Raw genomic sequence first — 27,910 nt, forward strand, 5'->3', positions numbered from 1 at the left:
CCAGCTCAGTGCATGCTCACTTCTGCCCCATAGCCCTTGCCTCCAACAAATGGTGCCCCATACGGCTCTAGGAGGCTAACTGGGCTATGAAATCCACCCTGTTCCTGCACTGCCCATCTGGGACATGCTGTTCTGTCCCTGCTCCTCTTTAAAGCAAAGAGACCTGCAGGACGGGCAGTTCTTTGTCTGGGTTCACCTCCCGAGCTCCTGGTAAACGTCCCTTCCCATCTTGTTGCTGGTGTAGTTCCGGTTGCCAGTACAGTTCAGAATGCAGTTCGCTGAATGCCACTGGGGTATCAGTCACTGCAATACCACACCGTTGTGTCTGCTGCTTTTCTGTGTCTGTCAGTCTCCAGGTACCCCTCTGCTGTCGTTTTGTCCTCTTTTATTTCCTGGAACGTGCCCTCTCTGCTTCACACTGGCTAATAATTCTCGGTTTATTTAAATGTGTCCTTACCCTGTTCCATCATCTTTACTCTGTCCTCAGTTCACATCTTAGAAGTTCAAAATATATACTCCTTCCCAGCCTACCCCATCAGAGGAATGAATTTGTGAGTAAAAACCAGCACCAGTCCACCTTCCTAGTCAAGGTTAGTTTCTCAAGTCAGCCAGCTATCTCCAACCTAAGATCCTTACTCATGGTCCTTCTTCCTATATGGGTTTCAAAGACAATTCCAAGGACAGACAGAAATTGAACACAAATATGACAGGGCAGCCAAAATCCTGAGCTGACGAAAAGCAGACATATGTTACAGAATATCTTAGCAACTCAGATTTTTCTAGTGAAAACTTACTTGATTTTTTTGAAGATTTCTTTATTTTTATTGGAAAGTCAGATATACAAAGAGGAGAAGAAACAGAGAGGAAGGTCTTTTGTCCACTGATTCACTCCCCAGGTGGCCACAACGGCCAGAGCTGAGCCAATCCATGAGCAGGAGCTTCTTCCTGGTCTCCCATGCAGGTGCAGGGTCCCAAGGCTTTGGGCCACCCTTGACTGCTTTCCCAAGCCACAAGCAGGGAGCTGGATAGAAAGCAGCACTGCTCAGACAGGAACTGATGCTCATATGGGATCCCGGCACATGCAAGGCAAAGACATTAGCCACTACACTACAGCAACAGAGCCCAATTTTTTTAATGTTTGAATATCATAAAATGTTCACATCACTCAACACAATGCATTTTGAAAGGTGTTTACGAAGGAAATACATATTTACATCTTAAGACCTCAATAGTGCATCACTAGCAAAACAGCATGCAGAGTTGACACCAGAAATCAACAAAGATGACATACAGGTATTAATATGTAAGGCAATTGCTTGTTACCAACCACATTAACTGTTTGATGTTCAAGAAGACTAGTTTAGGATTTATAGGACTTCAAAAACTCAGTGACAGCAAAACAATGCTGAGAAAAAGTAGGCAAGAGAAATTACCAGGTATTTTTCAAAAGAAACAAATTCTAATTCTAATTCTAATAGACTGTCTGTAACCATCCACCTTTCAGATAGCTAAATCTTTTCAGAAGGAAGAAAATTGGTTTAAGCATTTTCATACTACTATGTTCCTTACGTAGAGGCAGTTTTACTGTGTTTTTCTAACACCATGAGAAATTGGAAATTCCTGAGAAATCATGCAGTATGCCTTTTCCTATGTAAGATAATAAAAAATAGGTTCCTGCATAATGATTTTCTGTAGAACATCTGATTTTCAGAACACAGTACTGCCATTAAATGGAAGATGCCTGTATTTTCTGGATTCTTTCACCTAAAACCCTCATCAAGCCTCTCCCTGGGCCCTTCTGACTTGGTTACATTCCAGTGGCTCATCTGTTCTCAATCTCTGGCCTTGATTTACTGAATCCCTTCTTGCCTCTTCATCTTCAGTTCTCTCCATTGTGGTCACTCAGGTCACCCACTGCTCCTTTTAATTTTGGCTGTTACGACTGTTCATTCCTCCTCTACATCCTTTCCTGTTTCTCACTTTCACCAAAGGGATATTTGTACATTACCTAGAAGTCCAAATGAAGTGAAAAGGCTTACAACAACAGTCCCTAGCTTTTATCCTCTCATCCTATCCCAATGCAGTGTGTTATAGGCAAACAGTTTCAACTCTGTTCTCATTGAAATTATTAAGTAACACAAGTAAAATATCCTCTCTTGTTTATTCCAATCTTAACTGTATCTATCGCTTTCCTATTATGGCAAATGACGATTTTAGTTTTATATCCTACAGCATTTCTATTTACCCTGATCTGTCTCAGTAAATTATTCCACAAAGTGTTTAAATCCACACACAATATATCAGCTATTCTGATTATTGCTCATGTATGAGCCAAATACTGAAAAACGATTGATTTCCTTCCTGGTACAGGTTTTAATAATCACCTCATTTTCTCGTCTTTACTTGGATATCTAACTAAACTTGCCCATATCCTGCAATAGCTCTGTAAAATCACTCTCAATCAGGAGCAGGTGTTTAGCCTAGTGTTTACAGCACATACATGCCACATTGGAGCATGTGGGTTCAGTTCCTGGTTCCAGCTCAGGCTCTCAACTCCAGCTTCCCACTGCCGCACACCCTCTGAGGCAGCAGGGATGGCTCACGTAGTTGGGGCCCTACCACCCCTATGGAGACCTAGACTGCATTCCCAGCTCATGGTTCTGAGCTCAGCCCAGCTTCAGCCACTGAAGTCTTTTAGGAAGTGAAATGTGTCTCTGGCTCTTATTTTTTGTTAAGACTTGTTCATTTTTATTGGAAAGATAGATTTACAGAGAGAACACAGAGAGGATGATCTGTCTGCTGGCTCACTCCCCAAGTGCTGCAATCACCAGAACCAAACCCATTCAAAGCCAGTAGTCAGGAGCTTCTTCTGGGTTGCCCATGTGAGTGCAGGGTCCCAACAATTTGTGCCATCCTCGACTACTTTCCCAGGCAACACACAGGGAGTCGGATGGAAAGTATAACATCCAGGACACAAACTAATGCCTGCATGGGATCCCAGCACTTGCAAGGTGCAGATTTAACCACTGAGCCATTGTACCAGGTCCTGTCTCTGGTTCTTTACCACTCAAATTAAAAACAAAAATCCCTCTGGATTCATTTTTCCATGTGATTGAACATGGAAAGATTTATCAGCTCTGCTTTTTTCTGATAACATTTATGAATTCCATTTTCCCCTCATTCTTCTCATTGTAATCTGTACGGTTTTCTAAACTGTCAGATGTTATGGTATAATGTTAGCATTTCCCTGATCCCATGTTCTATAAATACCCAACTTCTTTCTCTGGTATTGGATTTCCCATTTCTTAGTTCCCTTGTCAGCTTCTCTTATTACTTTCTAATTTTTCTGAATTACTTTCTCTCAACATTTAGACTTTGCATACTGAAAATGTGTTCTTCAATCTTCACACTTAATTCTTTTAAACAGTTTCTAAGCTAAAATGCATTCATAAACACATTACACTGCTACCTTCTATCTTCCAATATAATTTTTAAGAAATTTATTTTTATTCTTGATCTTCTTAACTCTTTCTTTTCTTCTTTCTTGATCTCCTTTCTTCTTTCTTACTCTATCAACCTTTGGTCTCTATGACATTAGTACTCAAGATCCAAAATTCCAGATGATATATTTTGATTTGGCCTTTTTCATTTAATGTCATATACCAGGATGCCATTTCAATCTGAGACTTCACATTTTTAATCTGGAGAATTAATGTTTAACAAATAACTTTCTAATGAACTTTTCTCTCCTTTTCTCCTTACTGGCTAGATTTTGGACACCCAGAACTGATCAATAATAAATTTTACTATTTTCTCTTTCATTGCCCATCTCTCTTTTTTTTCAGAGAATTACTTCACACAGAAAAATTTTCTAAACCTACTTACTAGACTGTTGTTTTAGCAACCCTACTTTTAATACTGCAACGTTCTATATTGAGAAATGTATTTGGGATATTTTTTTAACATCTCAAAGCTCTATTCTACTGTCTGTTTCCTTTCTAAAGGAAATAACAAAGTCATTATTCAAGGATCTAACATTTTTCTTTTTTAAAAAGCCTTACTAATTTATTTGAATTGTAGAGTTACAGAGAGAAGAGAAGTGCAGAGGGATCTTCCATCTACTGGTTCATTCTGCAAGTGACCACAGCAGCTGGAGCTGGACCAGGCTGACGTAAGAAGCCTGGAATTCAGGTCTCCCATATGGGTGCAGGGACCCAATCATTTAAGCAATCTTCCACTGCTTTTCCAAGGTGCATTAACAGGGAACTGGATTGGAAGTGGAGCAGCCAGGACACACATCAGTGTCGGTGTAGGATGTTAATGTCACAGGCAGCGGCTTAACTTGCTGCACTGCACTCCAGCCCCAGCATTTTTTTCATCTCTGATGACAGCTTGTATTCTTTAACACATCCTCTGTCTCTGTCTCCTCCTTGGGCCTTTGTTTGCTTCATTTGGGAGGCTTTCTTCCAAAATCTAGTTATTCTGTGATTTCCTATCATATTTAAGAATGAGTTCCTGGAAAGCTGATTAGAAACTTTGGGTGGACTTCCAATGAAACAAGAGAGTAATTGGAAAATTTCTGATGGAAGAGGTTTGCCAAGTATCAGTATCTGTGTCTTTTCTCTACAATGGGTCCATTTCCTCTGAGAAGCGATCCCCAAAAATCTAGGTTTTTTATTAATAAAACACTTGGTGAGGCTGCCAGCAGTAAGCAGCTAGACATTTTGTTGTTCAGATGCAGAATGTCCTTTAATTCCCCAGTTATCGATTGCATTTCTGGTCCTGCCTTTCTCAGGGCTCATTGTCCCTGAGTCCAGATAACCTCTGCTTGTTTCTCCATAGACTCCTACAAAAGGTGGAGGGAGACATCCCAGGGGACAGGGGGTAGTGAGAGTCTAACCAAGTCTTATGCAGACTTTGAGATGAGCCCATTATCACACTGGACTTCTGGCTAAGCCTGCCCAGAGGACTGCGGGGTGAGTCAGCCTGCTTTCCATCTTTGTCTCCACCCACAGGCACTTGGCTCTGACCTTTTTCCACTCTGCTAAGTCATGCACCATTTTTCCACCCACTTTCCATCTTTGTATTTTGTGGTTTGGAGTTATTTATGTCTCCTTAGTTTATTGAAGACGGGGCTTGCATTTCCTTTTCTTATTTTCCCTGTTTGCTGATGGGTTTTGATTTTTTTTTTAAAGTATATATGTCTTATTCTGACATCTTAAAGCCAAAAATGTGTAGCCCTTACTTTTTCATAGTTTTTTTTACCACATCATACCCCCTTCTATTGTCACCATTCTGATTCATAATTTGGGGCTTCTAAACTGTCTGGCTGACTAGCCACGCTGGTTTTACTGGTTTCAAACCTACAATATTTAGCTTTTTAAAGAATTAACAAGTTCCACATCTTCTTGCCATGCCCCACTTACAATGCTTGTTGTCTGCAGCAGCCTGGGGATAGTGTACTTATCAGATAGGCGGGCTACTTCCTGTTTATCTCAGTGCTGCTCTGTTCTCACACTTCTCTCTACACCAAGAGACTGACCTCTATGGACCAATCCTCTACTTGCTGGCTACTCTCACCAGCATCAATTCTTCCTCCCTGCATTGCTGCATTTCTCTACTACCATAGCTCCTAAAATAAAACTATTTTTGACTTCCTGAGGAGACCCTTTACAGGTGCTTCCCCTGACCTTGTCCAACCTCTGCAGTCCCTTTATTAACTTCTCTTCAACTGCATCCCACCATGATATTTTTTTTGCTACTGAGACACTGATACACCAATTAAAAAAGAGAGAGAATTTTAAACTAGATTATCTTTAAACTCTCTTGAGTTCTCATAGTCCTTGAGGTTTGTGATTTTTTTAAAAATCACAAATACAGTTGTGCTAAAGGCTGAGAAAATTTGGGACTTCCTTTCAATCAAGATTCTGATTCTAGTGAAAGGAGTAGAGGAAAGGACAGGAGAGAACTTTCCAAATAATTATATTCATTCCCTAGAAAATGTCAGTATTTTTGTTCAACTTAGCCTAACAGGGAAAGCCAGAACATGTGCATTGTTCGCTCTATGCTATAAGCTTTAGAGTCAGTTCAGACAAAAAGATTTCGCTATTTTTGACCTTGAAAACGGAGATAGCCACAACTAACTCAAAAGGTTCAAATGTTTCTTTTTCTATCTCTTCTCTTCTTTTCATTCACCCTACCAAAGAGTGAGGGAAAAAAAAAAAAAAACTTCTACCAGTCTGCCAAAAAACAGAAATGAGATCCTTGACTTTCACCTCCCTCCAAATGCTAGATGATCTCTTTCTCCAGGCATCTCCAGACTTTTCCATTTTCTATACTGTCATAGGTCATTCAACCCACTCCTTTCTAAGTTCTCCTTCCCAAAATTTTTTTTCAGCTTCTTTGTCACTCTAGTTAGTGGAGATTTTCCAGGCCCTGTCCTACTTTACCTCTTAGCAGCATCTGACAACACTGCCACTCCCATCATGAAACATTCTCTTCCCTGCCTTTGCTGCTATTTTCATGGTCTGGCTTTCCTCCTACCGAATGAAGTATCCAATTTCATCAGCGGACATCACCCCTTACCCAACTGCAATGTTCATGCTTAAGGGGCTTTTCCCCCATCTTCCCTACATCTCCTCTACTACTAGAGGGTTGTTCTCATCTACACCTATGAATTCAAAACCTAGTGATAATACTAAGGATTCTCCACTGGAAAATCATAAGCCTAGATCTCCCTCCTGAATTTCTGAGCCTTTTTTTTAACAACTAAAGAACTATAAGGATACAGAGACCCTCATCCTCATTTGTCAGATCAATTTTCCAGCAAATCTGTTGTTCATCAACATTCTGATGAACAAAGCCAAAGATCTAGATAGAGTCTTTGATGCTTTATGTCCCCCACCCTTACATTCAATCAATGACCAAGCCCTACTGATTCTGAGATATGCCTTGAATCTTTCATCCAATCCATTCTTACTGCCACTTCCCTAAACCCAACCATCCCCTTACAGAAAACTTACCACACTCAAATCTAAACTTTATAATATAGCCAGAATGATCATTCTAAAATTCAGACAGGATCACGTAAACCTCTTTCCATAACTCTATAATGATTTTCCATGGCAATCAACATAAAATCCAAATTTCTGGACATGGCTTACAAGGCCTAGCATCTGAGCTCCTTTTCTGCTATCCAAGGTACCCTATACACTAGTGTTATTGAATCCCTTAGTTCCTACAGCAGGCCATGATCACTCTTGCTCTACATGGTTTCCACATGATGTTCCTTCCATCTGATACATTCGTACATTATCAGCACTATCATCCCATTAACATTCCAGACCTTCTATGTGTGTTGACAGGGACCCAAGTACGTTTGCAGTGCAGGTATTCCAAACAATGTCTAAAGAACTGGACCAAAAGTTTACCCCTCCAATCAGTCCAATCAGTCTTGTCTTTGACTGGCTCGCGCGCTCTCTCTCTCTCTTCCTACCTCATTCCCTGCCTCTTTTTTCATTTCTTTCTTTTATAAGTAAGGTGAGAGAAATACAGACATCTTTTATCTGCTAGTTTATTCATCCAATGCCTGCAATAGCCAAGTCCCGATAAGCCAAATTCAGGAGCCTGGAGCTCATTCATATGGGTGGCCTCCCCATACTGGTGAAAGCAACTCATCCTTTTAAACCACTACTGTTGCCTCCCAGGATGCATACAGGCAGGAATCTGGAACAAAACAGAGCTAGGACTCAAATCTAAGCACTCCATTATGCAATGCACATATCCCAACCAGTACCTTAACCACTGTACCAAATGCCCCTATTAGTATTTCTTGGCGAATACCTACAATTCTTTGAAATCTGGGTATCTCGGGTGAGATGTCCTCCTATACATTATAAATCAGTTGAATCTGTTTCCATAGCACACATCTTGCTCAACAGCCAGACTGTATTATAACTGTCTATTTAATGTTTCTATTCTCCCTTTTAGACCCTAATATGGTGAAGGATAGGATGGTATCTATTGTATCTCAATGCTTTGAACATCACTCAAAACAAAGCAGCCATTGAATAAAAAGAGGCTGAATGATGAATAAAAATGAACAAACTATCAGCAGACTGAGAGTTGAGCCTATTTTGCCATTTTCTCTCTGCTCTGAAAACAAATAGTAAATAGGTATCCTTCCCTGCTATCATCCACAATGAGCCACTGCTTACAAAGGACTAATTATGTACACTTACACAAAACACTAAGGGAAAGAATTCTTTTTAGCTTTTACTTTCTCTCTTTCTTTCTCTCCCTCTCTCTTTTTGCCTTTCCCCACATATAAAACCTTCAAACTAAAAATTTCAACACACTTAAAAGAGACTAAGGATGTTACACTGACTTTCTCTTGACTTGCCTGATGCCTAGTCTGTTCCCAATCTATACTCTTGGTAGTGTCTTGCAGGGGGAGAAAAGGACCTACAGTAACATTTCATTCGAACCAGAATGTCAAAACTTAAATTAAAGCTGAGCACACCTGCTCTGAACTGCAAAGTCAGAGATTTATGTGAACTTGTAAAGTTAATGCTTTCTGGCCCCTTGCAAGATTTATATATCCTTTAAATAAGCATTTCCTCTTTCTAATGCAATGTTTTTAAAGTTTATGTCAGCAACTAACCTGCCAGCATAAACAGAATTTCTGCTCAGTTCTTTTATTACCTGCTCTTTATCCTTTTTACCCACTGCCTGTCAAATATTTAAGGTTTTAGCCGCAAATACACAGACCCAACCACAAGACCTAGAATTTCCTGCTCTGAATTTAACTTGTTAATGAGGCAACCTAAATACACCTTTAAACTGCATACTTACTCCAAGAATGTTTTAAAACAGTTATTCACAGACCTGTTCACTCATTGTTCCCAAGTATTCACTGCCTTACAGTGACTGATCAGAGGCAATACTTGATGAGTTCTCATACTTGCCCACCTGCGCTGTCCAGGGAACATGGGTTTTATGATAATGGAAGACATTCTGATTTTGAGATTTGGACACTAACGCTTTTAGAAAGAAAGGATCTGGGAGCTCTACTTTCAACGGTGGTTACCTTAGATAGGCTCATTCCCAATGCTGTGAGTGTCACCAGGCCAGCACAACAGACTAAAGCACTGGAGCTGGAGAGGCCAGAACTCGGTGGAATATTTCCATCTACCAGGCAGTTCATTCCAGTCAGGTCACTGAGACCAAAGTGTTCCTAAAAACATAGGAAAAACAGAATAGTCACTGCAGTGTTGGGTTTAAGTAGTAGTAAAACCTTCATTTCCCTAGAGAACAAAAGTCTATCAGTAGGCTTCTTATGATATTTATAGAAACTAGTTGTACAATTCTGCTTAGTTGGGACTATACATGACATTAAATGGCTCTTATCCACAGGGCAAGGCAACCTGAAATTCACTTTTTACTTTGTCCAACAAAAAGCCATGTTTCCTCAAACGTCCTTAAATGTTCTTTTTCTAATATTTTTATTTTGAGCAAATACAAATAAATAAGATAATGTTAATTGAACTTGTCAAGTGGTAAAATGAGGTGAAACTCCGTATAGTACATGTCTAGCATTCTGCTCTTATAAAAACATCTAAGCACCAGAAAAGTGGTTGGTTTCTATATACTGTCTTGCTTCAGAAATTCCACTGGAAAACCAAGTTCCAAGCCATTTATGTTCTGTTTTACTTATAGAAAAACCTAGGCGCCAAGAGATTAAGAGACTTCCCCAGGATCACACATAGGGAGCTGGGACTCGGCCCCAGTTCTCAGATTCCCACTGCAGTTAGAGATCTAGGCCAGCACACTGTCACTATGATTTAATATAAGGCAGCTATATGAGGAAACCCAGATTTTTTCTCAACTTTATAGACGTAATTTAGCCATATGGTAGTTTTAAACACAGCCAAATTAGAATTCAGCCACAAATGAGAAAGCAGACTCAAATATGCCAAGGAATTGCTGTTTCTACAAATAGGGAAGTCCAAAGACATAATTAGGCTCGAACATGAAGGCATAAAAGTCTACTATACTTACAAAAATATCTAGGACTGTGACACTTTGAATGATATTATATAACCTTTGTAGTTTAGGATTAAAAATAAATTCAAGGTTACCACCTCCTCAGGAAGAAGTACCCTCATCTTTGCAAATTACCCAAACAACTCAAGACCAAAGTACGAAATGCTATTATGTTACCTAATTATGCATTTCATCATCCACATTATTCTACGGAGAAATTTCAATAAACTAGTTAGAATAGCCAAAGTAACAATAAAACTCTGCAAATCAAAGGCCGTTTCTTTCCTTAATTTTTTTTGTCCTATTTCCCTTGCTGGCAAAATTCGTGTACCACAAAAGAAGAGATTCAGTTGGATGTGCTTTTCTTCTTTATTTCCACTCATCGAAAAATTTCCTTCCAGAAACACAAATTATAAACCAAAACATGGCTGCTGCCATTACCCTTTCATATAGAACATCAGATAGCTTGTTCAAAAAAATAATAGTAATCCTTGCAGTATACTACATAATTAACTATAAACTGGTCCCAGAGTGTCTTGAATGTGGATCACACTTGCAAACTTATCACACAATGAGTAAATTAAAATGTACAACACATTCAAAAATGCAAATTGCTTGTGCCAAGATCTGTAATAGCTCTATCCTGAAAGGATACATGTTCAATCTCACATAAACAGATTATTCTCTGGAACTTTTTAGAATTTTAATTTGTAAGTTTCTGAACAGACAAACATTTACACTACTTTTGTGCTAGATCTTTGCACACACCTGCTTTTGCACGTGAGTGATCAAACCAAAGAACAGCATTCAGAAACAAGGTGTGTTATTTAAGTCAGTTTACCCAAAAGCTACCAAAAAATTGTTGTCATATAGAAGATAAAATAGGATTTGCTAGAGCAATGATTTCAAATACTATAATCTGACAAGATCAGTGATTTAAATATTTAAAACCTGCCAAAACTTTCCCCGTAAGTGAAGACCATGTGGTTTCTAGGAGAAATATGATACATACATACTCACAGACACAAACATGAAAAACAGTAATGAATATGGTAACTTTAAGACCAGATATCACATGCAGAGCTTAAAACCATGCAGTTGACGCATTTCTGTAGTGAATATGCCATTGAGTGCTAGGCTACTCATTGACGAAGTTAGATATGGCCACCAGGCAGTCAGGAATGAAAGCTCTCTAAGACATGGGTTAGTTTGTTTGCTTTTGGCCTAAAAAAGCAAAATCTATCTTTTATTGTTCTTTGGCCATTATTCTGCATAAGAATCACTACCACTAACATAATTATTAAAACAAAAATTGCTCTAAAATCGAAAACCCACTTTCTATTTGCCCTTTATAGTTTTAAAACATGGAAGTACAAATATTTCATTGTTGTTGCAGATTACTTTAGAGATTTTTCACAGCATTTATTTGATGTTTCTACGAAAATATACCAAGGCACTTCACTACATCTTGTTTAAACCCCATTAAGGGGAACGGTAACAATACAATCTACCACTTATTAGAACCCTACTAGCATAAAAACACTGTCTTTAAACAATCTTTGTTAGGAGAGCAGTGACATCATTTACAGACAAATTTGAGGCTTATGAGGTTAAATTACACACCTGAGTAGTCAGATTAAAATCCAGAACTGCCCCACTCTAACTATATTACAGTGTACCCTTTTATAGCTGAAGAACAAAATGTAAATAGAATTACTAGTTATAAACGGTGATTCAAAAACTAAGTAGGGGAGATTTGCATTTGGCATAGCAGTAAAGAATCCCACGTCCCATACTGAAGCAACTGGTTCAAATTCCACCTCCGTTTCCAACCCAGCACCCTGTTAATGTGCATCCTAGAAGAAACGGCAATGAAACAAGTATTTAGGTTATTTCACATAAATGGGAGATCCAGTGTAAGCTGGTGGCTCTTGGCTTTGGCCTATCTTATCCCAGAGGTTGCAAGTATTTTAGGAGTTCAATTAGTGAGAGAGCTGATTCCCTTTCTGTCTTCCAAATAAATGAAAGAAAAAAATAAGTTATTTTAAAAATAAGACAGATGTTTCTCATTTATGAACAGCTAGTTACATATGAAAGACCACTAACTCTCCTAAGTGGCTAAGACAGAGATGTGGACAGCATGCCCAGATGCACTGCACATGGAGAATATGGCTGCCCATTGAGACCTGCAGAAGACATCTAGTACCATAGCAGAGGAACAAGACCAGAACAAATTGGACAACTACCCCAGCCACGTGATGACAGCAAGTGTCTGGTGAATGGAGACTCTGGGGTGGACTGCATCAGCCAAAGGACCTTGGAAGGACTTCCTCATCCTTGGATCAGCAAGATAGATAGCACTGCAAAACTATCAATCCACTCAAGCAGAATACTTGGAGCAGGCCCCACATCGGGGACCCTGGGATATCATCCGGTGACCATTCCCCATCCTGGTGTACTGGGATAGTGGGGAATCTGAGTGGGGCTTCTCCCCTAATTGTTCCTCTTCCCCCAGATACAGGAAGAAGAAGGGGGAAGATATGGAAACAATGGTCTCATCCTGGTCAGCCATGTAAACATCATCAAAAATCAAAAATAAAATTTTTTAAAAAGGCATATTTTTTAAAACACCACTCACTGTGAACTTCACCAAGAAAAACTCATTTCCCCCATTCTCTGAAAAGTAAATTAGTAAAACAGAACAGAAACATGTTAGTACTGACACAAAACTAAAAACAGCAGATTTTAAAATCTGACATGAAACATACCATAATTCCATTTGCTAAGTAGATGCTTTATTTTTAAGAAAAAATTACCTGAATTCCTTTAAATCCACATAGGAAATAGTTGTGCCACAGAGGCTTGGTTTTGTCAATCTGAATGTTATTAGAACTAGTACTGAAGTCTCTGCAAAAACAAAAGATGCCATTAGTATAAATTTGGAGGCCTTGGAGCTCTAAAATCAATGGCTATCTGCTGCCACCTTGTGCCAAAACAGCAATACTGACATCTCCTGGTCCACTGACTAAATTTATGTATTTCATAGTGTACTCCAAAATAACAAAGATCTCTGGCTCCTAACAGTTAACAAGGGAAGCAGTAGTGGCCTTAATAACTAAACTACCTCCAACCGATCCTTTCTACTTCCTGAAACAGAGAGCAACCAACACATTATGGCATATTTTACAACCATTTTCTCCCATGTTGGTCCTTGGTAAGCAGGTGTTCTCCTCTTGTTCTGCTGTTTGGCAGAGCCCTGGCTGAAGCAGAAAGACTCAAAGACAAATTTCCCCACCCTCTCTGCCACCCGTCCAATTTTACCATTTTCACATTTGAGGAAGAAGAAGGAGCACAAAAATAAATAACTCTAGCAAAGCATTGCACACTGGACAAAATTTTTTTAATATACTCAATACACTGACTATACTTTTGCAGATAAAGAGACCTAAAGGTATAAAATCCAAAGCACTTGTAGGGAATACTTCCGGGAAAGGGAATGCAACCGGAAATGTGTGTTTTAGTCGTGTACAACTTTTTTGTTTGAATTTTGACTTTGCAATGAGCATGTTACCTTAGTATATATTTTAGCAATTACAATGTAAAAACTAAAAAAAGGCAGGTAAAATGTTTATATAAAGTAACAAATTAATAAACAGATAAGTGCAGAAGATTGAATTCTTCCTTACAGTAAAATGCCAAATAATAAAAAGAAACTTCAAAAAGTTAATAGAAATTGAATCAAAAAATAATACATACTTTGCATAAATCCTCTGAAATGCCTTTATAGATGTAGAAGAAATGATAGATGGGACCCGATGCAATAGCCTAGTGACTAAAGTCCTTACCTTGCATGTGCCAGATCCCACATGGGCACCAGTTTGTATCCCAGCTGCTCCACTTATATTGGCATTCATTAGCTGTGCTGACTGTGTTAGACTAGGAAAGAGGAAAGGAAGCCAGAAAACAAATATGTAATCTGTGGACTGGTGCACTGGCTCAACTGACTAATCCTCTACTTCCAAGCACCAGCATACCCTATGGGCAACAGCTCATGTCCCGGCAGTTACATTTTCTATCTAGCTCCCTGCTTGTGGCCTAGGAAAGCAGTAGAGCATGGCCCAAAGCCTTGGGACACTGCACTGACATGGGAGATCCACAAGAGGCTCCTGGCTCCTGGCTTTAGATCAGCTCAGCTCCAGCCCCTGCAGCTACTTCGGGGGTAACCCAGCAGAGAGAAGATCTGTCTGTCTGTCTGTCTCTCCTTTCTGTAAATCTCTTCCCATTAAGCAATTAAAACAGGAAAGGAGAGGAGGGGAGAAGAGGGAAAAAGAAAGAGAAGATTGAAGTAGGAACTGTAGCACAGTAAGTAAAGCCACAAAGCCACTGCCAGAATGCCTTCATCCCATATCAGAATGCCTGGGATGGAGTTCAGCCTTGGCTTTCAATCCTGATACACTCAGGAGGCAAAAGATGGAGGCCAAAGTACTTGGATTCTTACCAGCCATGTGGAAGAAATTGCTAGTTGCTAGCTTCAACCCGGCCCAGCACTAATTGCTGCAGACATTTAGAGAATGAACAATCAAGTGCAAGAGCTTTCTCTCTCTCTCTCTCTGGCTTTCACACTGATTAAATTACTTTTTCAAAAACAGATAAATTATAAACACAGAAAAATCACTAAATGGTAAATTATTTTAAGAAAGAATTAACAATGGATTCTAAAATTGGAGAATGAAAGGTCGACATGAAACAAGATATTTCATAGGATATTAGTATTTCCTCACAAGATATTTATTAATTCAAGGTTTAAAAAATCTTAACAATCGGGCCTAGCACCATGGCCTAGCAGCTAAAGTCCTCGCTTTGAACACACTGGGATCCTATACGGGCGTCGGTTCTAGTTCTGGTAGCTCCACTTCCCATCCAGATCCCTGCTTGTGGCCTGGGAAAGCAGTCGAGGACAGCCTAAAGCCTTGGGACTCTGCACCTGTGTGGGAGACCTGGAAGAATTTCCTGGCTCCTGGCTTCGGATCGGCATAGCACCGGCCATTGCACTCACTTGGGGAATGAATCATCGGACGGAAGATCTTCCTCTCTGTCTCTCCTCCTCTCTGTATATCTGACTTTCCAATAAAAATAAATCTTAAAAAAAATCCTAACAATCTTGCAGATACTACCCTGACCAAATGACCAACATGAATACCACCTGTAAGGGACATCATACAGTTCCTTGAGATGATGCAGAGGATGGACATGTGTGGATTCTCTCAGTTGTCTTTGTGACCTCCTTGAAAACTAAAACTCCCTTCAAAATGAAAGACAGATATATATAGACACACAGACTCCTGAATCAAAGCACAAAAAATGTGTAAAATAGAGGATCAACAGGAAGAAAAAAAAACAATATTCCCATATTGACTGTTTCCTATATAAATACCTACCTAGGTGCTAATCAGTGTAGTAGGTATATTCAAACAACTATTTCAATTAGCAAAATAGATATATCATCTCTCTCAAAAAATATTTAATGACTATTCAATGTGTAAGACATGCTGAGAAAACCACAAATCCTTACCAGGAAAAATTACATGCGATAATGTGTAATCTTGAGTGGACTACGAGGCTGGGCGTACAACATTCTTCCTAGTTGGCCTTCAACAGAGAAGGAAGGCCTTCCAGGAGACTCAGAGAGGTTTAGTGACCTTACAGGTGCACACAGTCTGACTATAGCTAATGTTCACTTAATTGTCATCCACAGAAGTTCAAATACATTGCCAACAGACAATGGGAGAGGAGGTCAAAGAATTCACAGGCAGATACAATGGTTATCGAATCTAATAAGTTCTGTTCCTATCTAAAAGAAGATCATAAAAGTCACAAAGAAAAGACCAGAAAGGAACTGGAGGGAGGAGATTAGGCAAAAAAAGAGGGGAAAAATCCACACAGATGCAGGATGGCAATGAGCTGAAAAGCATCATCTCCTACAGAAGTAGAGGTACAGCTGAACGCTGCTACAAAAAAGAGCCACTCTTCCATTATTCACCCTTGCTCTTTCCACTACATTCTTTTGACTCTCTTCTTAACCACTTCCTGGGATTCAAAAACAAGAACTCCCTGCTAATAAGCATTAGAGCTGGCAATGAGAGCAGACCAGCCTGGGTAGGGCTACAATACCTGTTGGCCTACAAGTGAACTAGGTTACGGGTAGAGCCAGGCTGGGCTAACTGACTGTACCCACTGGTACAGTCATGAGCCGGTGTAAGAGCAGGTCAGTTGGGCTTTGCAACAGCATCAGCTGGCTAGTGCTGGGACTGGGTGCAAGCCCTGTTGAGCTAGACTATAGAACCTCCTGTAAGATCCAGGGCATGGAATAGGTCTAGTGGGGAAGCTGTGGGCACCTCTCTGATGGGCTGCAACTCCCATTAGTAAGCATGAGAACCAGGACTGGGGGTGGACTTGGCTGGACAGGCGGTAGCATCCACTGGCACGAGTGTGAGATGGAGGGTGGAGTCGGTTGGGCTGAGTTAGGCTTCAACACCTAGTGATGTATACGAGAACTGAATGGGATGTGGGACAGACCAGACCAGTCCACTGCACATGCTGGTAGGCACAGGAACCAGAGCTGGCGGCTGGTCCAGTGGGGGTTGTTGGGGATTTCTCTGACTGGGATTCAGCTCCCCCTGGTGTACATGAAGGCCAAGTATGTGGTGGGCAGGATTAGGCTGAACTGCAGCACCCACTGCTTTGTAGAGGAAGGAGAGCAGAACAAATTGATCAACTACCCCAGTGAAACTTGACAGCAACCTTCAGGATGAATGGAGACTCTGAGGTGGACTATGTGAGTCAATTGATCTTGGAAGGATTTCCTAATCCTTGGAGCAGTGATATCAACAGCATCTCAGAACTATTCAAACCACTTCAGTGGAAACCTCAGAATGTGCTCCACAACGGGAACCCCTGGGATGACATTGGGTACTAGGAAGACTGGGTGTGGTCTCACCCATTGTATTCTCCCCTCCCCAGATACAGGAAGAAGAAAAAGAAAATGTGTAAACAATGGCCATGCCCACTTTCCCTTAATTCTTGACCCTTCCCAGCCTGTTTGATCAAACAAAATAAGAAAAACAAGCACTGACTTTGCCCCAAACCCTCAAGCCTGCATTACACATCCTTCTACATTTTCCTTCTCTGCTGCGTGCTGCATTCTTAGGGGAAAACCTCCTGAAAGTGAGCTATCATGACTCAATACATCAATACTTTCCATATATGCATCTCACTCATTCACTTATTCTTCCAACAAATATTTTCCTGGTGTCTACCCTGTGTGTGTCACACTGGGCTAGACCATTTATAATAACAATGCCACCAAAATACCATGAAACACTTAGAAAACAAGGTTGTACCCTGACAATAAAACAGTTCTCAGCCAAACTTAAGAAGACCAAAATAGATGGAAAGATACATGGTTTCATGAGTTGAAAGATCTGCATATTGATGATTATATATTCCATATAACCACAATCAAAACCCCAGAATGATTTTCTAAGGCAACTGAATAGGTCACTCTAAAGTAAAAATAAATGCAAATTTCTTCCAAAAACACAACACTAGAGAGTTGTTACACAATCTTATTTCAGGACTTCTTATCAGATAATGTAGTATTAGCATAAAGATAAACAAATACGATTATAGAATAAAACAGTCCAGAAATAAACCCATAAAGTTATAAATTTTCTAAACTTTGCTGCTGCATTTGTATAGCCAGACAACAGGAATTTTTCAGGTCCATTATAACTTATAGGACAACTGCCATGTAGACAATCCATCGTGGACTGAAACATGGTTATGTAACATGTCACTATATATTATTACCAGGTAGGTCTTAGCCTGGGGATTCAAACATGGCTCAACATGAGAAAACCCATCAGAGTGATTCATCATGTAAGAAAAACTATCCTTCAACATTTAATAAACATTTAATAAAAACATTTAATGGATAAACATTTAATAAAAATTGATACCCATTATTAATTTTAAAAATCTTAGTAAACTAAAAAATTTAAAAAGAAACACAAACTTAACTTGATAAAATGTACTAGAAACTTACACCAGATTCTATTTGGCATCAGATTCTCTGTCTCACACTAAGGCTAGAAAACTGAAGAAAAGAGACAATGTTACCCACAGTCATGGGGCATGCCAACTGTTGGGGGGTGCAGGTAAGCACAGCAAGGAACAGCAAGATCCTATGATAAAGGAATTACAATATGCCACACTAACACAGGACAGATACTATGCCTGACTTTGCTTAGTTAAATCAGACTTAAATTAGACTTAGCTAAATGAGACTTACTTTAACTATCTCTAAGCAAGATCAGAATTATTGTCAGTTGGTATTTAAGACAAGACTAGCACACGGTAGGTAAATCTTTGGTAAATGTGTTTGAAATGAATGAACAAATAAAAAAAACGAACACTAAATAGTGGCCTTAGATTCTTTTACATTTCAGATGCAGAATGCCAATAAATTATATTAGTGGTGCTAAATTTGGTATCTCATAAAGAGTTCTTTCAGGCCCAACACCACCATACACACGCACGCACACACACACTCCACACACACACCTCAACCCAGTAACATTAAATACTCACGGATACAAGGGGTTTGTGTTGGCCAGTTGGAGGGTGTTCGTTGCCACAGGTTCCACAGCTATTAACATATCTTGCTCTACAGCCATTGGAAGTACAGAATATCCGCAGTAATCTATATGCTCTCCTAGAGAGAAGACAAAATGATTTATTTGCTAGCACATGACAGCTTATGCTACAATAGGGAGTACACCAGCATAGATGCACACAAAAGAAAAACCTGACAACAAACCACATTTAACAAAAAATAAAAGCACAACAGGGGAGTTATTACCTTTTCTTCCTCCCTCTCACTTGCCAGGGCATCCAAACCAGGAAGTTTTGCTAGCTGTAAGTATATCAATTATTCCTTTCTGTTCATTTGTGGCTATCCTTCAATCTTAAAGGCTTGTTTTTCAATTTCCAATTCATATTGATCACTTTCTAATATTTATGTTATGTGGAAAGTTATATGAATATAAAGTCAAATATCTCCTTTTTCAGTTACTTTTTTAAATATAAACACTCAAGCCCAGTGCAATAGCCTAGTGCCTAAATCCTCACCTTGTATCTGCTAGGATCCCATATGGGCAGCCGCCAGATGCTACACTTCCCATCCAGCTCCCTGTCTGTGGCCTGAGAAAGCAGTAGAAGATGGCAGAGCTTTCTCTCTGTCTCTTCTTTTGTCTGTCAGTCTAATTCTCCAATAAAATAAATACTTACAGCTCTTTTTTTAAAAATGAATACTCAATCTTTATTCATTATCCCTTATATCCACATGGAGTTTGAATCTCTTCCTATGGCATCCTACTGTCTCTACTAAGTCAATGAGCTTACTAAAGGCAAGGACTTTGCTTAGTTTTGTTCTTTAACAAAATGTTTAGCAAATTATATTGGCATTCATTAGCTGTGCTGACTGTGTTAGACTAGGAAAGAGGAAAGGAAGCCAGAAAACAAATATGTAATCTGTGGACTGGTGCACTGGCTCAACTGACTAATCCTCTACTTCCAAGCACCAGCATACCCTATGGGCAACAGCTCATGTCCCGGCAGTTACATTTTCTATCTAGCTCCCTGCTTGTGGCCTGGGAAATAGAGGTGAATGGCTCAATTCCTTGTAACCCTGAATCCATGCAGGAGACATGGAAGAAGCTCCTGGTTCTTGGCTTTGGATCAGCTCAGCTCTGGCCATTGTAGTCATTTGGGGATTGAACTAGTAGATGGAAGATCTCTCTCTGTCTCCACCACAACTCTAACTCTGGATTTTCATGTTACATAAAGTCTATTTAAAAAAAGAATATGTAATCTGAACTTTTTACATGTAAGTACAGCGTCTCTTCTCCTTTCCATGCTAACTACTATATGCCTCATTAGCAGGGATTTTTTTTGTCGTCGTCGTTATATACTATAATGTTTTCTCCAAGTTAATATTACAATCAAGGCTTTTATTGCTAAAATTTAAACATAAAATAACAATTTTAAGAAAGACAACATAGCCAGCCCTGGAACATATTTTCAAGTCTAGCTGTTTCTATGGCAGATACCAGCCAACTGAGAGACACAAAATTAACAGAAGACAATTTAACAACATGGCTATTTTTAAAAAAACATTACTCTACATACAATTACTGGTAACAAGCTTTTTGTTTGCATGTTGATTTGTTCTTTAAGATGTGATAACAAATGCTTTTGTGGATTAATACTAACAGATAAAACAGTCTTCAAAGATAACTTTCTCCCCAATTAGCTTCAAAAAGACAATAATTGGGCCAATATTTAGCAGTTAATATTAACCTACCAGTTAAGATTGGCTAAGATGCCCATGACCCATAATGGAGTACCAGAGTTTAATAACCAGCTCCAGGTCCTAGTTTCACCTTCCTGCTAATGTACACACTGGAAGGCAGTGATGACAGCTCAGGCTATTTAGTTTCTGCTCCCCATGAGAGATCTGGATGGAGTTAGGCTTCTGGTTTCCACCTCGGTCAAAAGACATATTCAATGAAATAATAACTGAGAACTTGCTAACATGGAGAAAGAATTGAGAAACAAAGTACAGGCAGGGCATAAATCCCCAAACAGAGTCAACAACAAGCAATCTTTGCCACAACACATCATAATCAAGCTTGCTGCCATTGAACATAAAGAAAAAGTAATTAAATAGGCATATGAGAAAAGGCAACTAACTTATAGAGGAACCCCGATCAGACTCACACCTGACCTTCCGAGAAAACCCTACAGGCCAAAAGAGAATGTAGTAACATATTCTTGGCACTAAAAGAGAAGACTGTCAGCCCAGAGTAACATACCTGACAAATCTTCCCTTTGTATTTGAAAATAAAATAAAATACTTACAAAGCAGACAAAAGTTGAAAGACTGCGCCTCCACTAAACCCGCCCTACAAATGTTGATTAAAGATGTGTTACAGGGTGTGATGCCTCAATGATTAAATGTTTACCTTGCAAACACCATGATCCCATGTGGACCCCATTTCATGTCCCAGCTGCTCCACTTCCCATCTAGCTTCCTGCTTATTGGCCTAGGAAAATAGTGGAGGATAGATGCAGAGAAAGCATTTGATAAAAACTAACATTTCTTCATGCTAAAATCCCCAAACAAGATAGGAACAAAAGAAACATTCTGCAACACATTCAAAGCAACATATGAAAAACTCAATGCCAACATTACACTGAATGGGGAAAGAATAGAAGCTTTTCCATTAACATCTGAAACTAGACAAGGATGTCAACTTTCACCACTGCTATTCAACATAGTATTTAAACTCCTCAACAGAGTAATTAGACAAGAAAATAAATTAAAGGAATACAAATTGTAAACAAGAAATTAAATTATCCCTGCTCAGGCCAACATGGTTCTATACACAGGAGAACCAAATTATTCACTAAAGAGAACACAGGAACTCATAAGAGAGTTTCATAGGGTACAAAATAAATTAACATAAATTAATGGCTCTAGTTTACACAAATAACTCCATGTCTGAGAAGGAACTTTTAACTATAGTCCCTTTTAAAAAACAGAGAAGAATCTTAAATACTTTGAACTAAATCTAGCCAAAGATGTGGAAGACCTCTATGATGAACATTATAAAACATTACAAAAGAAATAAAAGAAGACATTAAGAGATGGAAAAATTTACCATGTTCCTGGATCATGTACTGGACCAGTACAATCAACATCATCAAAATGTCCATATAATCTAAAGTAATCTACAAATTCAATGAGACTGCAATCAAAATCCCAACAATTCTTCTCAGAAATAGAAAAAAAAATAGAAAACTCCATCTTGAAACACAAGAGATCACAAATAGTCAAAACAATCCTGAAGAATAAAAAGCAAGCTGGAGGAATCACAATCCCAGACCTCAAGACATACTACAGAGCACTGGTGATCAAAATAGTCTGGAACTGGTGCAGAAACAAAGATCAAAGGAACAGAAAAGACACCCCAGAAAAGAGTCCATACATGCACAGCCAACTAAACTTTGAAAAGAGAGTTGAAAATAATCCAGAGAAAAAGCCTACTCTCCTCAACAAACACTGTTGGGACAACTGGCTATCAGCCTGCATAAGTAAAAAGCAAGACCCTCACCTCACACCTTATATAATAGTCAGCTCTAAATGGATCAAGGACCTAAATCTGCATTCAGAAACCATCAAACTATTAGAAAAAAACATAGCAAGCACTCTACAAGATATAGGCATTGGTAAAGATTTCTTAGAAAAATACCAAAAACACACATAGTCAAAGCCAAAACAAGCAAATAGGACTCTACATCAAACTAAGAAGCTTCTGTTTAGCAAAGGAAATTCTCAACAAAGTAAAGAAACAACCAACAGAATAGAAGAATATCTTTACACACTACACAACTTCTAGGAGACTAATACCCAGGATTTATAAAGAGCTTCAGAAACTCAAAGACAGCAAAACAATAACCCTGTGGAGAAATGGGCAAAGAAAATGTGCAGGCATTTTTTTAAAAGAGCAAATTCAAATGAAAAAATATTCAGGTTCCCTAGTGATTAGGGAAATACAAATAAAAACCACATTGAGGTTACACCTAGCTCCAGTGAGATTGGACTATATTAAGAAATCTACTAACATCACCTGCTGGCATGGTTGTGGGGAGAAAAGTACACTACTCCACTACTGATGGGAGTGCAGACCGATGCAGCCTACAATGGAAGTCAGCAGAGTACTAAACCAACTGAAAACTGACCTGCTGTATGACCTAGCGACCCCACTCCTGGGAATACATCCAAAGGAAGTAAAATGTGCATGTGAGAAACTGACCTGCAACTCTGTATTTATAGTAGCACAATCCATAATAGCGAAGATATGGAAACAACCCGATGCCCCTCAAAAGAGGAATGGATTAAGAAATTTGTGCATCCACTCCGTGGAATACTACTCTGCCATTTAAAAAAATGAAATTCTACATTTGCAACAAAACGGTCCCAACTAGAGACCACTATGCTCAGTGAAATAAGCCAATCCCAACAGGCCAAATATCATGTTCTCTCTGAAATAAGGCAACCATCATGTAAAGTACAAGATGAATAGATAAATAAACAAACATGTATATGTACACATATTCTCACAGATAAACTGTATAATGGAGAGCAGCATACTAGGAAGTGAAGATACATTTCAGTATACATCTCTACTCTTGAATAAAAGCAGAACTCCCAACAAAACTGTTAAATATACCTTGACAATATGACACTAGACTATCATTTCTCTCTCTCTGTCTCTCCCTCCCTCCCTCTCTACTTCCCTCCTTCCCTCCCTGCCTCCCTCCTTCTCTCTGTAACTCTTCCTTTCAAATAAAAATACATCTTTTTTTAATTACTCATTTGTTTGAAAGGCAGAGAAAGAAATCTTCCATCTGCTCTTTTGACTCCCCAAATAGCTATAATAGCCCAAGCTGGGCCAGGCTGAAGCCAGGAGCCAGGACATTATCCAGGTCTCCTTCCTATGCGACAGCAACCCAAGTACTTAAGCCAACATCTGCTGCTTCCCAGGCATTTTAGCAAGAGTGGCATTAGAAGTAGAGTAGCAGAGACTCAAAGCAGCACTTCAACATGGGATGGGGATGTCACATCACACCACAGTGGCTGGCTCCACCTAATAACCTTTTTCTGCATGAAGATCATAGCTCCAGTGTCTGGCTTTCCAATGCACATGGACAGCAATTTCTCAATGCTTCAGCAACAGTAATATACAATGACAACTGAATATGCTGTTCTTTCCTTATTTTTCTTTTATTTAAATATTTATTTCTTTTTATTGGAAGATCAGATTTGCAGAAAGAAGGAAAGACAGAGACAGACCTTCCGTTCACTCCCAAAGTTGCCGCAAAGGCCAGAGCTGAGCTGATCTGAAGCCAGGAGCCACAGCTTCTTCTGGGTCTCCCATGCAGGTGCAGGATCCCAAGGCTTTGGGCCATCCCCTACAGTTTTCCCAGGTCACAGGCAAGGAGCTAGTTGGGAACTGGAGCAGCTGGGACATGAACCAGCATCCATGTGGGATCCCAATGTATGGAAGGTGAGGACTTTGGCCACTAGGCTACCATGCCAGGCCCCTTTATGTTTCTTTTTAATCAAAGCACTAGCTAGAATGATTAAAAACTGGAAATAAATACATGCATATTTACAGCAAACTGTTCAACAAATTACAGTATGTTAACTATTGTGAGGTCATTATTCCTTATAAACATGGGAAACATGGAAATATATGATCAGTTAAATGCAAAACAAAATATCATTATAATTAAAGCTATATAAATTATGTATATATGTAAGAAGATGGGCAAAAAATTATAGGTAAAAATGTTGAAAGTTATATTAATGATTCTAAAAGGAATCAAAACTCAAACTACTTTACAGGAGAAACAAACACAAAGATAAATCCACCTAGAAAACTGAAAAACATAGGCTACACTTAAAAAACACAAGGTTCCCAAGTATTCCTCCAATTCATGAGTCAATGTAAACCCATTAAAATTATGACTACAGTCTACAATTTTAACCTGTGTCACAGAAGGGTATATTCACCTTCCATTGCAAGCTTCCAAATTTCAAAAACCAACAACAACAACACAAAAACTATTAATATCATGGATTGGGAACAATAAACTATGTCCTTATGCAAAAGTATATCTTACTTTTAGCAGATGTCTGTGAAATATTTTATTTTGGGAAAAATAAACAAAAAAAATATTAACTAAAATTCAGGTCTTAACAAAGGAAGAGGGAAATTATGTAGAAAGAACTTCGAAATACCTATTATATTGACTCTTCCTGGGGCTCGAACATAAAATTTGGGAGTGGATCCAAACTTAGAGTTAAACATCTCCTTCAGCTTTAGCAATCTGGAAACAAGAGTAGAATGTTACAGAATATCATATAACAGAATGTACAAAATCTACAACCAAAAATCACAAACATTACATATACCTCTAAACATTAATTACTCCTTAAAAAAAAAAAAAGCAAAATCTTTAGTGACATATCTTGAAAAACCACAGGAAAATAAGCTTCTAACCTCCCAAATGACAAAAGGTATATAGTTAAGCATACTAAGGAATTTAAAGGTTAAGACTGATATACTCAATAGGGGGGAAAATCTGCAATTATAAAAAATGTAACTTTCTACACAATATTTCAAATGATTATCAAACTAGACATTATACCAAAAAAAAAAAAATAGCAGAAGATATATTTGCTCCCTAAGGATGCCGTAACAAAATACCACAAACGGGGCAGCTTAGAACAACAGAATGCATTGTTTACAGTTCTACAGGCCACAAGTCTGAACACAAGGGTCCAGGAGTTGAACCATTCTCAAACCCCAAAAAGAGACGCCTTCCTCTTCTTCCTAGTGGTACACGGTAACCCTCGCATTTCTTGGCTTGACTGCAACACTCCCATCTGCATGCCTGGCAGTGTCCCTCTGGCTCTGGTTTTCCTTCCTAAAAGGTCTCCACACACCTTGGATAAGACCTACCTCATCTTGCTTTGATTACATCCGCATAGGTAGTTCAAATGAGGTCACATGCCAGAGTTCCAAATGGTCATAAATTAAGGGGTTATGTCACTTATTCAACACAAGTAGTCAAATGAAAAGCAATCTGGGTATCATGAGATTACAGTTAAAATTCTAAAGGAGCCCCTAATTCATTTCCTTTGTCCTCTATTCTAAAATTTGAGGTTTTAAACTAGATAGTCTTCCAGATCTAAAATGCTTATAAGAGATTCAATAATTTGGGGCCCAGCACTACAGCCTAGTAGCTAGAGTCCCCGCCTTGAACACGCTGGGATCCCATATGGGCGCTGGTTCTAACCCCAGCAGCTCCACTTCCCATCCAGCTCCCTGCTTGTGGCCTGGGAAAGCAGTTGAGGACGGCCCAAAGCCTTGGGACCCTGCACCCACATAGGAGACCTGGAGGAAGTTCCTGGCTCCTGCTCCTGGCTTCGGATCGGTGCAGCACCAGCTGTTGCAGTCACTTGGGGAGTGAATCATCAGACAGATCTTCCTCTCTGTCTCCCCTCTTTTCTGTATATCTGACTTTGTAACAAAAACAAATAAATCTTTTAAAAAAAAAGAGAGAGATTCAATAATTTATACTGTCAAACAATCTCTAGTCAATTCTTACAAGTAGTTTTCATTGTTTGTAATCCTATATCAAAATGTGTCCAGATAAAAACACCAGCATGGGATCAGACCTTTGGCACTGTAATTGAGACACCACTTGGGATGTCTGCATCCCATACCAAAGTCCCATTTCACTACCAATTCTGGCTTCTTCATAATGTAAACCCTGCAAGGCAGTAGTTAATGGATGAAGTGGTTCGATTCCTGCCACCACTAAAGAGAACTGAATGGACTCCCCAGCTTGTGTCATGGGCCCTGGATAACCCTTGGCTAATGCACGTGTGTGGAGAATGAACCAGCAGATGAGATTCTCTCACTCCCTATATCTGCCTAATAAATAATTTTTAAATATCAGGATGGTAAATATCTATCAAAACCTACTATATTCAGGAAATTAAGTAATTAATTGATCTTAGACATTGAGGTTGCAAGAAACTCACACATAAAATCAAAAAAGAAAGAAAGATAAATGTATTACAATGATAGACATGTCTGTTGAATATCGTTATTGTGTTATGTGAATGGGTTTTTGGTAATGGGACAAGATCAAAAACCTTATAGAAAAGTGCAGGAAAGATAGGAGCAAAAAATTCTTAATAAAAGATTACTTAGTTAGTGTTTACAAGCACTGCAAACAGACAGGATGAAGGACTAGCATCAGCATTAGAATGAGTCTCACAAAAAGTGTTTTAGTGAAAACATTCTAAATGACCAAACTTTTTGTCCTTTTATCCCAGACAGCCTGGGAAAGGCAATTTGTTCTGCCCAACAACAGTTCCATCACCAGCAGGTTCCATCACCAGGAGGCTTGCTATACAAACTCTTACCTTTGAAATTCAAACACATGGAGACTTAGAAAACCAAAGGAAGCATTTTTCTTTAAGAACAGAAAGCACTGAAGTGTACAGTGGTTTTCTAATCCTCTGATAATGAAGCAGTGTGGTTATAATGACAGTAGTTTGTACTTTCATCTCTGGGCAAGCTGCCACCAAGATGACAAAATGTCTTAAAATACTCATTAAAAGTATGTCCCAAAGAGAGTGTAACATCTCTTTGCCTCAACATCCAGATATGGGATGTCTCAAGCTAGTCCACCATGTTAAATGCTCATCCCACCAATGAGTGTTCCCAATAAGAAAATAAGAGCTGCTGTAAAAGTCATATTACTAAAGGAGAATTAGCCAAAGTGTCACAACACAAATAGACTCTGGTACCGCAAATGCTCTTTTGACTTAAGATCTTTGTTGTTTGTTTTTTTAATAACAGTATTAGTAACACAACTTAACATTTTAAAAAATGTCTGTAGTGAATGAAACGCATTTTCCTGAATGTAATAATTCTCAAACTTCTTGGCTAACAGTAGAGATGGATGAATTAAATTTCAGGAGGTAAGAGATCTATTTTCTGTTTTCCTGATTTGTGCAAGTCTCCAAATCTCTCTGTGCTTCTGTTTTCTGTTCAATATACAATATACCCAGTCATGGCATTACAGAAAATACTGAGTTTTTAAAATATTTATTTATTTATTTGAAAGAATTACAGAAAAATTAAAGAAGGGAGAGAAG

At 39.0% G+C, this 27,910-nt stretch overlaps 1 protein-coding gene across 2 annotated transcripts in view; it reads right to left on the minus strand.

The window, feature by feature from the left end:
• Positions 1 to 27,910, minus strand: part of GALK2 (galactokinase 2) — a 125,409-nt gene that overhangs the window by 75,628 nt on the left and 21,871 nt on the right. For both annotated transcript variants that reach the window (XM_012929346.2, XM_004578088.4), the window contains 4 exons: positions 24,974 to 25,062; positions 18,694 to 18,817; positions 12,861 to 12,951; positions 9,089 to 9,235 (listed from right to left, as the gene is read on the minus strand). In XM_012929346.2, coding sequence (XP_012784800.1) covers positions 9,089 to 9,235; positions 12,861 to 12,951; positions 18,694 to 18,817; positions 24,974 to 25,062 — 451 coding nt within the window. The remainder of the gene's footprint in view (positions 1 to 9,088; positions 9,236 to 12,860; positions 12,952 to 18,693; positions 18,818 to 24,973; positions 25,063 to 27,910) is intronic.

The sequence above is a fragment of the Ochotona princeps genome, chromosome 6, assembly GCF_030435755.1.
Source record: "Ochotona princeps isolate mOchPri1 chromosome 6, mOchPri1.hap1, whole genome shotgun sequence".
In the NCBI taxonomy this organism is placed as follows: Eukaryota; Metazoa; Chordata; class Mammalia; order Lagomorpha; family Ochotonidae; genus Ochotona; species Ochotona princeps.